An 18,380-nucleotide genomic window follows, 5' to 3' on the forward strand; every position below is an offset into this window, starting at 1 on the left:
TTTTAATAATTTTGTAAATATCTCTTCCCCCCTCTATTATATATATAACCATTTATTGTTTACCTAATTTAAATTTTTTTTTTTTACAATGTTTACTTTAAAATTATTTTCTTATTGTGGCGTGCTAAACTGCCATCCCCACTCCTCCCAATACAAACGGCTCACTCTGACTTTGACTTCCGTCAAAACAGGTGTGAATTCTGTCTCATCATTTGATTTTATTCTTTTCTTTTTTATATCTTAATTTGTACTTTCTTTAATATTTCTTCTCTTATTTTATCTCTTATCTATCTGTTACTATTACCGTTTTCATTTACTGTTTACAACCTTTAATTTTTCTTATTAAATTTTACTTTTTATTACATATCCCTGCTATTTTCCACTTATGTTTTTTTTTTTTTTTTGTAACTATGTCAAGTATCTTTTTGTATCTGTTTTAGCACTGACGAAGCCCTGCAACGTGGGCTGAAACGTTGACTCAATAAAAATAGTATACCCATTTACTGTTTGAGTTTTTTGACCGCACCCAGACCATATTCCATTCATGAATACACATGATCAATCAACAATCTTCAAGTATGTCAAAAAAGATCTAAATTATCAATTTAGGTGACTAAATTCACCATGATTTAGACCTCGTGGCTTTAAGAAGTGTATCCATGTTTAGATAATAATGATACAGAATATAAAGTTTGTTCTATATGGATATTTAAATCAAATTAACATAAACATTTGAAAAATAATTTATCATGCATAATGCAAAATGTTTGTGTTAAATAATAAAAAAAGTCAGTTACCTCCCAAAATGGTCTGTCCAGTTTCATTATTCAAAGTCACCTTTAAACTAGGATCTTCTCGAGATAGTTCCAAAAGAGCTTTATCAAGGGCTAACTGATAGAACTAAAAAAAAAAAAGAAGTTATCAACTGAAATTAATAAAAATTTTACTGACTGGCGCAATGATAAAAACAAGTATATCATTTTTGTCAAATTTTTCAATAACTAAGTAATTTAATATAAATAACTGTAACAGATAAATGTTGTAATTTTAACAAAGGAGCAAGTAAACATATTTTTTCCAATTCAATCAAGTTCCACTCTAGAACTCTCACCCAATTGTGTTCAGGCATCAGGTCCTAGTGATTTTTTTCTAAAATAGTTCATTATATAAGGAGAAAATGGTTGGGGGTGCAGTCAGTAAAGAAAAAAATAAGTAAAAACTTATTTATTTATCAGGCCTTCATCCTGGCTAAGAACAAAAAACAAGATAATTATAATGAATAAAAGGGAAATACAAAATAACTAGAAAATAACACATAAGTAGTATTGGAAGCAAATGTATAATGAATTATAAGAAAAACTAAAAAATAAAATTAAAGTTATAAAAAAGGAGAAAGAAAACTTATATGTAATTAATTAAATACGTAAGTAAAATAAAATTGTACATGTATGAACATACCGACTGATGTCAGGTTTCAAGCAAAATCAAAATGGCACTTGTGAAAGATCTCTGAGTATCAAAAATACATTAGAAAAAGGAAAAAAATGCTTGTTGACAACATATGGAATTACTAGGAATTAAAACAAATATTAATAGAAAATAAGACCTAAGTTTAACTAAATATTATTAAATAAGTACCATGAAATACTTAACACTATCCTGTCATTATTTCACATCAATCAATGTACAATCTCATTTAACTTAAAAGGTAGAAGATACTAGCAGATATCAAGAAGTTTCAGATGGAAGCAGCCTGTCGCATCTTCATCAGGTTGGGCTTGTCCAAAGCCTGAGTTTTCATCCGCTCATGTGTAAATACAAATTAGTTACTCTGGGTGGATCCTGCAGCGTAGAAGGGGAGATAGAAATCGAAATGTAGATCCGTTCCAGGTCCTTATCAATTTGATACAACATCAAGTGATCACTGAGTGTGCAGTGCATACGCTCTATGCTTCCCCTCCTCTAGGGGTATCCCGGTGTGTTGAAGTACCATACTACTTTGGGGTTTTTATTTCCACCCTAATGCTTGCTTAATCAAATTCCCAGCCCCCTGAGGCTGAACAGATGCAATCGAGAACCCCATAAAATTGAAACCACGTCCTGAGTGCTGCCAAAACCATCTCTCCTAATCTGTTCTGAGCTTGAAACGCAATCGCTAGTTTGCTAAACAGGGGAGTTAAGCAATTCGCTCTTGACTGAAGTTTGAATCCAGCCTGGGGGGTTAACTTTTTTCGATTCTATAGCAGTCCCACAAAATGAAAACTTGACCCCCCAACATGGTTAGAATAGGTTGGTTACCTCTAGATAACCCCCCCTTCGTATGCCAGAAATGACCCAGGAGGGGGTCATAAAAAAAAGTTTGCTATACAGATCTATGACTCTGATCCATCACTAACTTCTCACTCTGTGGTGATTCCACTATAAGCGCTTCCTCCTGCATCCCTTTAGGTGGGCGTCAATCATACTTAGAACTGAGACAAATTTCATAGATCCCTATTGTCCCCTTTATAGTCTTTTTCATCCCTCACCAAAAGTACCATTGACATAATGCTTGCAGAGTTTCACTTAATCCCTGGTGATTGGTCTTTCCTTGGCGGTATGCCAGTGTCACCTCCTACTGTTGCTCAGTGTCCCGCAACGTGTCAACCATGCATTTTCACCGGACGAACGATTTTGTCTACCCCTATTTGCTCTGACCACCATAATCATTTGACTTTTTCTCAAATCACCATGTACTCAATAATGTACTCAATAAACAGATGGTGATTCTTCTCTGACTTGAAATGTTCAGAGGATTTGGTCTTCCCTAGCCCCCAGCTGCACCAGATGGTTGTGATCTGACTGCTCAGGAGCAGATTCAGGTATCTGCAGCTCTCAACCTTTATCAGGCCAAAGGTCCTAAGGTTGTGAGCTAGAGGTCCTGATAAAGGTTAAATTTGATTAGATTACTTTGACAGTTATCAGATACTCAAATGTGGAGCGACACAATAAAGTATAGTTTGTTATCTATGCTTACTTAGAATCAATATTAGTTCTCATTAATGAATCGTCAGCGAACATGATCAAATATCACAGGCATGATTCTATATCATTTTTTATAAAAGTTTAAGGGATTGAAGGAGTAGACATTCCAATAACTGGAGTTTATAGAGGAGTCAATGCTGCCTTTCACTTAATAGAATGTATTACAGATTTATCAGAAACAAATTCAAGCTGTTTACATCGGAACCTGCTTGTGCTGTACTTCAGGTACCCCAATTGTATTTTAAAATTATAATTAAATTAAAACCAGTGTGGAAAAGGGGTCTTTAAATTGTAAGACCTTTCAGTCAAAAAACATTCATATATTTCTCTTAAGTTTAAGTAGTAATCCCTGGAGGGGCAATTATGGTTAGTGTGTTAGCTGTGATATAATATTTTAATTATAGACATTAGTATTGGTTGGTCTCATGGGTAATAGAAATTAGGCGCTTATCTGGTGACGTCTTCGCCGCCGCGTGACGTATTCTGGCCATCTTCTTCGGGGTCTTCCGGTATCCGCAGCAAGGGGGGGATCAGAAAATGAGACCCCCGACCCCGACTTTATATAAATTCAAAAAAGAACCGAAAAATTAAGATTACTTAAATCCGACAAGCAATTTCTAAAATAAATAAATTAATGTGGATCTCATCAGAAGAAGATTGAGATTAAGTTAAGATCTGGCACATGTGTCAAAACATATTTACAAAAAACAATATAAAAGTTAGAGATCATAGTCAAATTTACTTAAGACCGTCCTGTAATAACTGTAATGCAAAACGAGTAAATCCCTTATTTATAATTGTTATAATGCACAACTTAAGCCATTACGATACACATGTTATAGTTAAGGAATTGGAAAATTTTCCTGGGAGAGTTAAAGTAATTTCAAATAGCAAAGAAACATACATATATCATTCACAAAAAATGTTGGTAAAATTAAATTGAGATTCATTGATTCTTATAGATTCATGCCACAAAGATTGGATTATGATTGTGAAATCTCAATCTACAGATAAATTAAAGGTAATGAAGACATCTACTTAAAACTGATATTCTTCTACATTGTGACGTCTTCCTATCTTTTCAAACAGTTTTGATGAAGATACATAAACTTAATCCAGCTCATTATTTTACTGTTCCCGGTTTGACGTTTGATGTCATGTTAAAATATACAAAAATGAACATAGAGCTCTCACAGGACTATGATATGATTTTAATGATAGAGCAAGGAATTCAGGGAGATTTGAGTCAGGTATTGCACAGATATGCAGAAGCAAATAATAAATACATGAATTCCTTCATTCATATTCATGTTGATTTACTTTTGTTACCTGAAACAATTGTCAACCAGAGACCAATAGTAATTCAAAAAAATTTTGATAAAAAGATACCGCTACTATTACATCATTGAAATTTAATAGAGAATTAAACATGGATTTAAACTAGAAAAAAATCATCGTGCTTTAAGTTTAATTAAGTTTCACTTATATAGAATATGACACAGTTACAAAAAGAAGCCACCAACGACTTTGAAAAGGAATTTTATAAGTAATTAAACAATGCCATTTTCGGTAAAACAATGGTAAATATCAGAAATCACCAAAATATTCAGCTGGTAACTGATAGTAAGAAGTTGATGAAACTAGTTTCTAAGCCAAACTTTAGGGGTATTCACGATCTTTAGGGCAATTGTTTACCTCAGCTCCCCCAAAATGGCGGAAGTCCATTTTTCGAGACAAAAGTGTACTGGTGGTCCCGAGCGGAGCTGACTATGGATGACTTAGGGTAGGTTACGAAATTAACCACCCTTCAAGAGGGAAAATTTCTATCCCTACACACTTACTCCTTTCCCCTTAGTTAAACGTTAGCTTATAATACACCACAATTTTTGGCAGCAGTTGCTATTACTTCTTCTGACTTATAAATATTTTATAATATATACATTTACTTATTTCTTCTAGCTTATAAATATTTATTATACCTTAGAAGAACTAAATTATTATACCTAGACTGTGTAAACTGAAAATAGAGCAGAAGCATTTATTTTATACAGTATTTTTTTAATAAGAAAAGAAAATCACTTAATAGTTAATCTGACTAGAATAATAAGGTTCTCTTGAGCTATAAATTAATAAGAATAAGAAAATTGTTTAATGGTTTATTTGAATATAATAATAAGGGTCTCTTGAGCTGTAAATTAATGACAATAACAAAAACTTTTTATAACAAAATCGTGAGATACTTTTTTTTTATCATTTTATTTATGCCCGCACCTCTCAAATACAAAATTGACAATCAACGGACTGACTGACTGTTATATTAATTAAAGAAATAGCATTATTAGTCCACCCCTAACCATCTTCTACTCATATATATTATACAGGGTCAACAATCTTCTCATAGTTTTATATTTTATATTTGTTAAAGAGGGAAAATATAAAGAGAATATGTATTGGGTTTAAAGGATAAAATAGTATTTAGATATATGGATAAATAACGGGGACAAAATGAATAAAAAAAAGGATGAAAAAATAATGAAAATGTAGAAACAAAAAAAGTATGTGTTACTATCATTTATTTTAAATTTACTATACCATGCCTATTTATTATTAGAATCAAAACAATTTTCTAAATTGATATAAATATGACTTCAAAACCTTAAATAGTGATTGTTTTATAACTGATATCCATAGATATATAGGATTTAATATGACTTGAGTAACACCATAAGTTCCTGTCTAAAGATAATTTGTTTTTAAATATTTTTCCACAACTGACGAAAATATCGATAGAAAGCATACATGGGTTCATTCATTTCCAGTTGGTGTGTTAGATTATCTTAGATAATCTAATAAAATTTGGCACTAAAGTAATTTCCATAAAGCTTCCTGGCACCTAAGAGGAACATCCAAGTTTTATTAAATTATGTTCACCAGTTTTAAAATTATAGCTCTATAGTTTTATAAATTGTTAATGGCTAGTTTTTTAAACACAAATAGCTCCACTCGTGATTAAGGTAGAAACATGACATTTTATAGCTATTCAAATTAACTTTTACCTGACATGTAACATGTTATATGTTGTTAGAAAATTTTTCAAAGGAATTACTGAAAATAAGTGATTTTATTCTTAAACAATACATAAGGTTTGAAGATAGCAGGATAATGGGTTCATTAATACAATAAATTCTAAAAAAGTGAGTTTTAGACATAATCTCAACTTTTATTAGAACATAATAATTTTATTCAAAGATGCACAATAAAATATTAGAAATTAGTAACAACCTAAACTCAAAGATTATTATCAGGCAATTAATCAAGTATCCATGAGAGAATATGTCACTGAAAAATTTTAAATAAAGTATTCCGTTTGGCATGACCACTTATGTTATCATCTTGATTTCCATCAGGATCCTCATCGATTGTCAGAATTTCTTCTGCAAATAATTGTTCTTCTGTAGGCCGCAAGATGTTGTGTAATATATAGCAAACAGTAAACCAAGCTCATGCAAACTTGATTGACTCTTTATTGAAAATTCTAATCTTCAATTCCTTAAGGCTATTGAACTTTTCCTTTATTATACATAAAGTGTATAAACGTATAAAGTGTATAAGTGTGTAAAACTCTCACACGATATTTGCTAAAATGAGCATTAAATTTTTTCCGACGGTCTGTGAGGTTACCACCTAGAGGAGTCTTGAATGAACTTAAAAAATACAGTTTTACAGCATATGGTGTATCTCCTGCAATCCACTGCATCCCACTAAAATAATTAGATGATTTTTTTCATTAATGGAGTAATTAAATATCCTCTGGTATTAAATACACTCCCAGGAAACCCACAAATAAAGTGCCTTACTTGGAGTTTGTAATCATGAACTATTTGTGCCTTCAATGAAAACGGCTGCTTTCTTGAATAATAAGAATCAGGGTCAATAGATGGTTTTTCAGCCAAAGCTATTTCCGTACCGTCAACATACCCAATACAGTGGGGCAATTCGTCCAAGGTGGTGGAAATAATTTCATTTCTCTCAGCTTCCGATGGCCAAAAAATAAACTTATGTCTTTTACCTAAAATAGCAATGAAAATTCGCTTTGTTATGATATTGATAGTTCCACCGTCTCCACAACCAAATAAATTAGCAATTTTGCGAATGGAAGCTCCTTCTCATGAACAAACCAATCTGTACAACACAATTGCAAGCTATAATTCCACAGACAATTGTTTGGCAGAATGTTTAAAATTAAACATAGAATCACCTTTGATTTCTTGTATAATAGTTTCAAATTGAAAGTAGTTCACTCTCAAAAGAGATTTAATCCTATCTTCATCCAAGTTGAAGATCTCCAGTGCGTAGATTTTAATGCTGATCCCCTGAGTATTTTGGTCACTGGTGGGGTGGTTAAATACCCATAAACCAAACAATGTGCGTGTTATGGTCACTGGCAAGGTTCAAAAAAACCCGTAGATCAAAGTATGAATTAATGGAAAATATGCAAAGATAGAAATAACCTCCTTGATATAATATCTTGACATGGTAAGGAGGCTTAAATAAAAAAAATTGAAAATATGTTGATGAACTAAAAGAGGTATAATACAAAAAAAAAAATTTAATAAGTAAATCTTTTAAAAATATGACAACTATCAAATATTTAACATAAAATAACAGGATAAAGTTTAGAAAGAGAGGGGGTAATGAATGAGGTGGGAGAATAGAAAAGAGTGGATAGCCTTTTTAATCATCGTGTGACTGGTGCTTAAATGGTTTGCATGAATCTCTCCCTACTCTTCTCAATGAGGTGAACAAAAAACTAGAATTGATAGAACGAGTATTGAACATGCAAATATGTTCAAGTTATGAAATACTTAAATTTTCAAGGATAGTCACAATATACGGAGTTGCTGTTATTACATATCTGAAGTTTCACAGTCCTACCGACATTCTCATCCAAAATACGTATTAAAGGTTTACTGAACTCTTAACTGAGGGAAAATTCAATATCACATGAAAAACAAAACACAATTATTGAGAATCATCTGTTCAAAACAGAAGACTCATTTGAGAAAATGTTTAGGGTATACCAAAATATCTCTGTGAGAGAGTTGGAGTGGAGCCTGGCACTAGGAAAAAAATAATCGGAGAGAAAAAGACTGGAATCAATGCTGGGTTATATTAAGAAAGTATTTCTCTACTTTTTGGGCATATTCAAATATTACTAAGTCTCTCAATTCCTTGCAGGGTCCTCCTAGCTATGACTTTTCTTAAGGAGGCCGCCAGTATAAGCAGAAAATAAAATTTCAATGCAAAGTTCAATAGTTCCAATGTTCAGGGAACCCCCTGAACAAATTCAATTCAGTCAAATATATAAGGCACTGCTAGCTCATGTGCTACTCTCTGTTGGCCGATTTGTTCAACTGCCATTTGATATAGACCTAGAGAACTAAAGAAGCGAAGAGACTATCCGCCATTTTCACTCTTCAAGGTTAAAGGAATTTTCTACTCAAAGACACTTCATTAGCCAAATGCAGTAGAGGAGACCGAAGGATCTGCTGGCCCTCTGGGAGACGGAGAGAAGAAAAAGATACCAAAATCAGTAACCACATCACCTAACATCTCATAACAAAAGCAAGAAGAAGTCATCATATGTAATAGTTTAACAGTTCAATTTATATTTATTAGTCCAACTTATGTAGATTCCAATAGTATTTCAATATATTTATTTTGTTCAAATATACAGTCCACTCATTAAAAATCAGAACCAGTTTATAATAGTCAATAACTACATACTTTGGCTTCACTCCAGACTGCAGTAATTGCACAAATGGCCCTCCGTTACAAGAATTTATTATACAAAAAATGTTTCATTAATTTTTTATTTTTTAATGAAAAATAAAATGTTTCATTAAATTTTTATTTTTTAATGAAAAATACAGTCATTTATTATTGAACATATGGCCCACAGGCTCCGAATAATCTAAATTTAATTTTAACCATTAAAATTAGGTTGGACATTGAAATGAAATAGCCTTTTATTTATACAATAAATTAAAATCATTACAAAATACAATACGTTTAAAGAAGATAGAGAGAGAAAAAATAAGTAAATAAATTATACATAATAGTTGACAAAACATCAACTTCTATAAATTTTCTTTCCATCTTTCTGTATCCTTTTCTGCATAGGCTTTCCCTTTCGAGAGTAATAGTCAGCACTTCCCGGGGTGAAGACCTATTGGAAGACGAGTTCTTTTCATTTCTTCTTCCAGACATCCCTGTCCCTAGAAGCTCTCCACCAGAGGGGTCCTACCATTCTCTTGAACATATCGCTCCATCTTTTCTTTTGATGTCCTCTTCTTTGAAGGTCGTACGGAGTCTATTCTGTGGCAATTTTTGACCATCTGTCATCTTCGCATCGAAGGAGATGCCCTGCCCATTTCCATTTGCTCAATCTTATCATCTTCAGTGTGTCAGTGAGACCTGTTTCTTTCTGGATCCAAGAATTTTTTATTCAATCTCTTTTCCTTACATTCACAATGTTTCTTCCAATATTATTTAGCCACACCTGTAATTTCCTCTCCTGAGCTATAGTCAGTGACCAAGCTTGACATCCATAAGTGACCACTGGGCTAAAGCAACTATCGAAGACCTGCCTTTTAGGGTCAATACTTTTTCACTTCATTATATGCCTAAGGGACCAAAACTATTTCCAACCAAGTGCCAATCACCTCTGGACCTCCTTTGCTCCTCTATCTGTGAATGATATTAACTGACCCAGATAAATATACTCTTCAACGTATGCCAACTTATGGTTGTTAATTTCATAATCCTCTTTTACGCCATTTGTCATAACTTTTGTCTTCTGGTAGTTCGGATAAAGACCAACCTCTTCACACAATGCCAAAAGCCGCTTCATTTCTCTCAGTTGTTCCATGCCTTTTGCAAAGAGCACAATATCATCGGCAAAACGTAGATTGCTCAGCCATTTTCCATTTATTTTGATGCCTACTTCTTCTCATCCAAGACGCCAGAACTCCATCTCCAACATAAGAACAAACAAAATTGGAGATAGCAGATCACCAAGTCGCACACCCCTCTCAATATCAAAGCTTTGTCCTTTCTTTTCAGTCATAATATATGCTATCATCTCCTTATAAAGCCATGATATTATCTTAATATATTTGTCCTCTATTCCTATTAATCTTAGTGCCTTAAATATTTCTGAATGTATTATACCTTCAAAAGCCTTCCTAAAGTCAAGGAAACAAAGATATAGAGAGAAGTTATATTCATTTGCTTTCTCGATGATTTGGTTTACAGTCTGAATGTGGTCCACTGTCGAAAATCCCTTCCTAACACCTGCTTGTTCTTCATCAACACATTCCATTATTCTTTTTGTTAGCCGTTCTTTGAGAACACTGGTGAAAACTTTTGAAATAGTTGAACAGAGGGAGATAGGCCGATAATTCTCTATATCATACTTGTTGCCTTTTTTTTTTTTTATCTTTATTTCTGCTACATCGTATGGTCGAAAGTTTGGTATAACATATATCAGTACTTTCATAATCATGTTATGCATTTCAGAAATATTTTCCCTGTCTAAGCCAAATATTATTATATTTCGTTTTCGAATTAAGTTTTTCTCCCTTTCTCTAAAATTTTGAATGTCCGATGTAAATTCACTAAACTTCGATTTTATATCTCTTATTTCTTCTTCTTGGTTTTTCATATTTTCGTCTAGTTTCATTTCTAGACCCAATATTTTTTCTATTAATATATTGAATTTTTCTTCTACGGTTGTCATGATGGTATATGGTGTATAGAACATATATTTGATATAATACAATAATCGATAATTTTTTTACGTAATACATACGTAGTTATCGGCGAGTTATAGACAAGCTGAATGAAGTGAGAGCGGATGACAGGTGGGGAGTAGGCGGAGCTAGGCCTGGTGGGGGGCACTATCACTTAATCCCTTCAGATATCGCAAAGATAAAACAGCCCCAATTTACCTGAAATTGCGAAAACATTTTCTTACAAAAATCCTTTGCCTCGTCCACTTGGTCCACTATTGCCGATTTTATACACGTTTAACTTGGAGACGATGTGACACTCTCCAGCCGGATTTGAACCTAAATAAAACTCCTGGTTAGACATTACCAGATATTAAATTGATTTAATCATTTAATTTACACAAAATCATTTGTAACATAATTGATTATTTATTGCACCAAATATTAACTTCACGAATGTGTTATTTATTTTATTGTTCATGTATAAGTTCATTTTATTTTGTAAATCATGTCATGATTACAACATTACAAACTAATATATATGTATATATAGTTGACCGTAAAGATTTAAATATAAGAAGATGGTCAGGGTTGCGGTCAAAAAAAGAACAAATAGTTTAAAACTATTTTAATGTCCGACGTTTCGCCCCACTTTGCAGGGCTTCATTAGGGCTAAAAAGATACAAAAAAAAAAAAAAAGAAAACTGAGAATATTACAACAATAAGATACAATAAGGTAATTTAAGCTAGGATAAATATTATGTAAAAATAAAGTGATAAGAAATTACATATAAATAAAAGGAAGACATAAAATAGTATCAGTATAAAATAAACTTGAATAAACAATGATAAGAATAAAAAATAAGTAACAATGGCAAGAGTAAAAATTTTTTAAAAATACGTAAAATATACAGTTAAAAAAGTACAGGAGATGTACATAAAACAAAAACAATACGGGGGAAAAAAATAGAAGAAGAAGAAAGTAGAGATTAAATAAACGTCTTGAAAGAATAAATATAAATAAAAATAATAATATTTTTATTTTCTTACCCTAGGGTTCTTTATTTAATTTGAAGAAAATAAAGGTATGACAGACAGGATCCAAGAGTTCTCAGTACAGATAGCCAAATTGGAGCGTAAACTCCATGCTCTGAAGCGAAATATAATCGGGACAAGCGATCGCACGTGCCTCATCTCAAACCACCACTGCAGCACCTAATGCACAACTTAGCGAACGCCAGTCCTTAAATATGAGCATCAATGCTTCTGCCAGGGCTCGCTTACCACAGATCCCCCTGCCAACATTCTCTGGTCAAATGGACCCATTTTAAGGACACCTTTACCTCCGTGGTCAACAATGAACCCACTCTTACCAAAGTGGAAAAAATCCAATATCTACAGGGAGCATTGTGCAGAGAAGCCACATCACTAATATCTTAGTTTCCCGTAGAAGAGAACAATTACCGGATGGTCAATGGCCAGAGTTTCAAATACTATAACTACACCATCAGTTTTGGGAAATCCTAGTACCAATAGTTGCTCTATTTTTGGATCACCTAACACCAAAACATCTTCATCATGTTTTGGTTCAATTAGTAATCAGGAGAGTTCCATTTTGGGAGCAACAGCTGCTCTTTCGTCCTCACCATTTTCTGGATCTTCTGCCACCACAAGCTCCTCTTTTTGGAAATCAATCATCAACCGGTTTTCGTGGCATTTCCAACTTTGTCACTGCTAATTCATTTTCTTATAGCAATATGTAGCCCTATTCTGACTACAACAAGTGTTTTTCGTTCAACTACCAATGTAGTTGAAACCCAGTCCAGCAAAAATATTTGCCAGAGCTGTAAACGTCTTGTCCCTGTACACAACTAAGTAGGGAATGGGGGCATTTCTCCATTTAAGGGATTTATATTAATTATTTTATTAAGTCTGTTTCTTATCGTTATTCATATCTTGTCTTTTAGCTATGCAGCCTTTTCATTTATTCGTGTTCTTTAATTTTTTTTGTATTAAGGATTTTTTTTATTTATATAAGTTTGTATTTTTTTCATCAGATCCAACACAGAAAATAAACATTACAATTTTATTTATACATTATACTCATGTATCATTTTATCATACATTTTATTTATATATTACAGCCATTTTGACATGATTTGTTTACTAAATGTAATGTAATCTGTAAGTTATCCATCTTGTTAATTATTGTATAATTTCACTCATTTTTTGTTCTTATTATTCGATATATTAGATTCTATTAATGTTATTGTAATCATGTTAGTTAGCTCCATGTAACAAATTATTGTAATATTCTGTTTATCTCTGCACAACTAGTATGGTGTTAAATTGATCAAACCAGGCTCAATTTAGGTTGGTGGTATGTTCAGGGAACCTTCCTGAACAAATTCAATTCAATCAAATATATAAGGTACTGCTAGCTCATGTGCTACTCTCTATTGGCCGAGTTGTCCAACTACCATTCCATTACCTTGAGAACTAGAGAAGCGAAGAGACTGTACACCATCTTCACTCTCAAAGGTTAAAGGAATTTTCTACTTAAAAGCGCTTTGTTAGCCAAATGCAGTAGAGGAGACCAAAGGATCTGCTAGCTCTCCAGGAGGCGGAGAGAAGAAAAGGATAGTGAAATCATTAACCACAACATTACTCAAAATCTTATAACAACAGCAAGAAGAAGTCATCGTATGTAATAGTTTAATAGTTCAATGTATATTTATTAGTCCAACCTATATAGATTCCAATTAGTATTTAAATATATTTATTTTGTCATAATATACAGTTCACTCATTAAAAATCAGAACCAGTTTATAATTATCAATAACTGCATACTTTGGCTTCATCCCAGACTGCAGTAATTAAACATCCGAACTGAAGTAAAAGTGATTATAGGCTATTGCCGATCGGGTATGCTGATGTCCAAATTATAGGGTGGAGTTTGAAACAAATTCAGCCATGTTCTAATCAGGATCACATCTGAATATCTACATGCCTGATGAAACCATAATTTATAGTAAACTATGGATAATATATACATATATATTTAATTTCTGAAGCCAAAAATTATTAAAGTAGAGAAAAAAAACTGGATGAGTGGTGAAAATAGGTCCAAACTTAGATCTGAACAAGTCCGCTAGATGAAGCACTTAAAGATTAGAATATTTGGCAGGAAATAGGTGCAACCTTAGTGCTCAAAAGCCCTGAGCCAGAAACTGTCTTTTTACTCTACTCAAAACATATATACCAATGCTATGCTGGAAAAGTTTACAGAAGAAAAATATTTATTAAAAACCAACATTACAAAAATCAGTTTACTTATAACTTTACACACATACCTGAGATGGAGGTTCGACAGAACAGAAAAATACGGGTTTAGGTACCCAACTGCCTTGAAGAAGCTTCTCAAAGGTATCTTTATTTTTACAATTAAATATCTTAAGTTTCTTTGCTGCAGTAGAAGAGCTACATATTATATCTCCACTTTGTACTGTCTAAACCAAAAGAAAATTGCTATCAATATTCAAATAGAGTATTTTTTATTTTTACTTTATTTAATTTATTAATTGATATTTACAACTATATTAAATATATAGAATAAGTAAATGTGATGCGAGTTATATTAATGGCATGATACAGACATGCGGAGAATCTACCCATTGTTAGACTTCCAATATTTTTAGAGGAGAAGATCTCGAAGCCATCTTCTTTTCAGATGTCTAGGAGGATTATCAGAAAAATTCTTATTCTCCTATTATATTTGATACTAAATATAATGATTATGCTTGTTTAGTCGATGAAATATTGCAGGTTTTATTCAAAATGCAAAATCCATTAGAATAGCTATAGATTCTATTACATAAATTCTGTCAAAAAGTGGAGACTGTTAATTTTGATCCTACACTACTTCATTACCAATTTTGATTTATTTCTTATTAATTTCAATAAAATAAGTGTGTTAAACTTCTTTAGTGAACCTGACAAAAACTCAACACTTCTTTATATGATTCAGTGGTCAAGTCGCAATTAAGTAATGAACTCATATAAATGGAATCCAAATCAAAGTCAAAATACTTTTAAATTGGTTTAGACTGTATCATACGTCATTGGGTTACCAATTACTGAAATACCAAGCCATTCCTTTTTGCCACGAGATAAGTCATTACAAATACATAATTTATCATTCTCCAACTTTGGTCCTATTTAGTTATATATTTTTTTTCGAAAATTACCTGCATCATTTTAAACTAACTATAAGGTTTCATAAAGAAAATGACCCAGAGTGTAGAAAAAGTGCAATATTAACCACTTTCAATATTAACTCTCACTTTCATAAGCACCTGTTAAAGCCCAAAAGTTTAGTTTATTTTCTTTTCTTTAATTTTTATTTACTTTCAATTGGTGTTTTGTTAATTATAAGTTAATTTTTTATTAATTTTAACCACAAGTTACTTAATATTTTAAATTTATGTTTAATTTGTTGAGTAAATTATGGACAATTAGAGATGTTGTTGTGGTATGTGTGTAAATACTTCACTGCGGTGGGACATACACAAGAACAGACCAACTGCAGTAGAATTAGGGCCTGGATACAGATTGATAAGGCATTCTGCAGTCAGTATTAGCAGCTAGGTATTGGAGCTGTTTACCTGGCACTCTCATTCACCAGACTCTACTTGTTTATCGGGGCACTGTCTTTCGAGGGACCCTCACCCAACTTCTAATTTTTTACCAGCAATGGCATCAACAAGACGTCCATCTCAGATGAGATTAGACAGGAGAGTTATTCGATATACGCATATCGACCCCCCCCCATCTATGAGTGACTATTTTTTCCCTTCATTGAGCTTCCTTATTTTTTTTTTTGTTTTCTAACTAACTCAAGTAGTATTTTTTTTTGTGTAAGGCAAATTTTTTGATTCTATATATATTTAATTTTTTTTTTTACTTCATAATTCATTCTTTTATTTTTTGTAACAACAGAACAAGTCATTTCTTTATTTCATTTGTTTATATTTCAATACTATTAAACTGTCTATCATTTGGAAGGTACTTTTTCTATCATTTAACTTTCTTTATTATTTTAATTTTTTTATGAGATTATTTCCAGGTCCTCTGTTTTTTTATTTATCACTTGAACCAGCAAACATTTACTCTGGGGAAGATAATAGTTTTTCAATCGCGAAAAATCCCTAGCCCCTATAGCGCCCATCTTAGTTTTTTCCTTTCTCTTGCCTATGAATGGAATATATAGTAAGGAAAAGTATTGCAATCATACCAAATTTCTAATTTGAGTTTTAGATGGAAATAAACATTTAAACATCCCCTGAGTCCAAATAACCAAGCCTTACAAAATGGTCTTCCTATGAATAGTCGAGCTAGTTCAAAAACCAAGTCATACAACACTGCAATTGCATATTCCAGGCGTATATACACCTAGGATGTGACAAATTTTTTCAATAAAAATGACTGAGCTAAAGTGCTACTTAATAGAATCAAATTTTAATTTTTTTTGGATTTTCTTAAAACAGCTCAAACGATTTTGATTAAACTTGGCATGTAAATGTACAATTAAATGGTCTTTAATATCAGTTAGGTCATACCCTTATTGAAAGTTTGACAGGGCTTAAATGCTGAATTTTGAAAAAATGTATTCTTCTAAAGTACCTTTAATTTGGTTTGTTTGAAATAATTAACCATCTCACATTTTTATTAGTAATGAAAAATGGATAAATATAAACTATGAAAGGATTTGATAATTAACTTAAGGAGATAAGGGGACAAATATTTTTTCATTTTTAAAACAAATTTTCAGAAATACAGATGTAAAATATAACGCAGGAAAGCCAAAGATTTTAGAAAATATAATATTTAACACAGAAAGTCAAAGGTAGTATAGAGTGAAGAAAACCCCATAAATAAAAGAACTGTTCACACACAAATTTGACTGGTGGGCGTATGCACAGTTTTTCTGTCTCACCATTCTGATACTGACAACATGCTTATTGAATGATTACTTTTTGAATTTGAGACTTTCAATGGGCAGGACCAGGGCGACGGTAGCAGTGTGATAACGCACTTGACTACCAACCCAAAGGTTGTGAGTTCTCGAGCCCCTGCTCCACCCGGGATTTTTTCAACCATATAATTACACAATACTCACATAATTATCTCCTTTCTTGTCAATCTTGCTAATATATAATAATATTAATGTCATTTAATAAATAAAAACTATTTAACTGTTAATAGTCATACATTTTAGGAGAATAATGGAAGGTAATTATTCTCCTAATAATATATATAATATATTCTAATATATAAGAATGACAAGAAAGGAGATAATTATATGTTATATATATAGGTTATTTTTATCAGCAACCTGAATCCCGAAACGTTGCTGCTGATTATATGAAATAAATTATTTTATTTGAAATAAGGAAGAATTGTATCATTCACCAAATCCAGTTTAATTCCAAAGACTCTTCCAGTAAAAGATCATTAAGTTAAAATTATGGAACAAGAAATATACATAATTTCTGTTAAAAGTGGAGTTTGCCCATTGGTTAACTGAAATTTGGAAAATTGGTAGGGGGGAAATATTGTCACAGTTAATAATATAAAAATATCTGTTGTGAGGAGCAATTTCAACACAAAGTAAGGTGAAAGGTGAAAATTGTGTGAAGTGTGCACCACACTAGATTTTTTTTTCAAGTAAACTCAAACAATTTCAGAAAACATGATTAATATGAGGCTGTGAAATTGAAAGTTAAGGTTGTCCTTGATAATGGCCAGATTGGCCGAAACATTGAAGATTTAAAATGAGTTAATAAAGAATATTGAGGCAAAATAGATATATTTTATTATAATCGATAAATAAAGATTTATATTTATATGAACTTAAAAAAAAAAAAAATTGGAGTTCTTATCAGTGGGTAGATTCTCCACATGTTTGTATCATGTCACTGTCACCTACAGCAAATTTACTTGTTGTATATATGTGTATACAGTTGTAAATAACAATAAATAAATTATTAAAAAAAAAAATTAAAGTTGATAAGTGAATATTAAGCAATATCATAACCAACCTTCAGTCCAGAAACAGCAACAAAGTTTCCACATCCAACAGAAGACACTTCATTCATCTCATCAGCAAAAACTTTATACAATGATAAAGCTTTATCTGTTTTCTCCTTATGTAAGTTATATACCTTTTTACCCTAGCAAAGAATTTAAAAAAAATTATAATACTATATATAACCACATAATACTAATTATTAACTTGGATCAATATATATATTGATAAATTTTCTCTTAACTGTTGTAGGTATGTATTTTTTTGGTGGGTCTTGAGGATGATATTATTGAATAATCCTCAAGACCAATTAAAAAATATATATATTGTAATATGCTCTTTTTTAGTGAATAGTATATTTTGATGTTTAAAGGGTTTTGATATGTTTTATTTTATGTATAATTTTAATATTGCGATTTGTTATTTTAAATTATAAAGCAAGCTAACCAGTTTTCTTTGTCTAAAAGAAATACGTT

General features: G+C 31.8%; 1 protein-coding gene across 4 annotated transcripts in view; it reads right to left on the minus strand.

Moving 5' to 3' along the window:
* The window catches only part of mRRF2 (mitochondrial ribosome recycling factor 2), a 152,760-nt gene that overhangs the window by 47,455 nt on the left and 86,925 nt on the right, over positions 1-18,380 (minus strand). For all 4 annotated transcript variants that reach the window (XM_067051305.1, XM_067051304.1, XM_067051303.1 and 1 more), the window contains 3 exons: positions 17,918-18,049; positions 14,171-14,326; positions 798-900 (listed from right to left, as the gene is read on the minus strand). In XM_067051305.1, coding sequence (XP_066907406.1) covers positions 798-900; positions 14,171-14,326; positions 17,918-18,049 — 391 coding nt within the window. The remainder of the gene's footprint in view (positions 1-797; positions 901-14,170; positions 14,327-17,917; positions 18,050-18,380) is intronic.

The sequence above is a fragment of the Halyomorpha halys genome, unplaced genomic scaffold (genome assembly GCF_000696795.3).
Source record: "Halyomorpha halys isolate HHAL.00 unplaced genomic scaffold, Hhal_1.1 Scaffold612.1, whole genome shotgun sequence".
Taxonomy (NCBI): domain Eukaryota; kingdom Metazoa; phylum Arthropoda; class Insecta; order Hemiptera; family Pentatomidae; genus Halyomorpha; species Halyomorpha halys.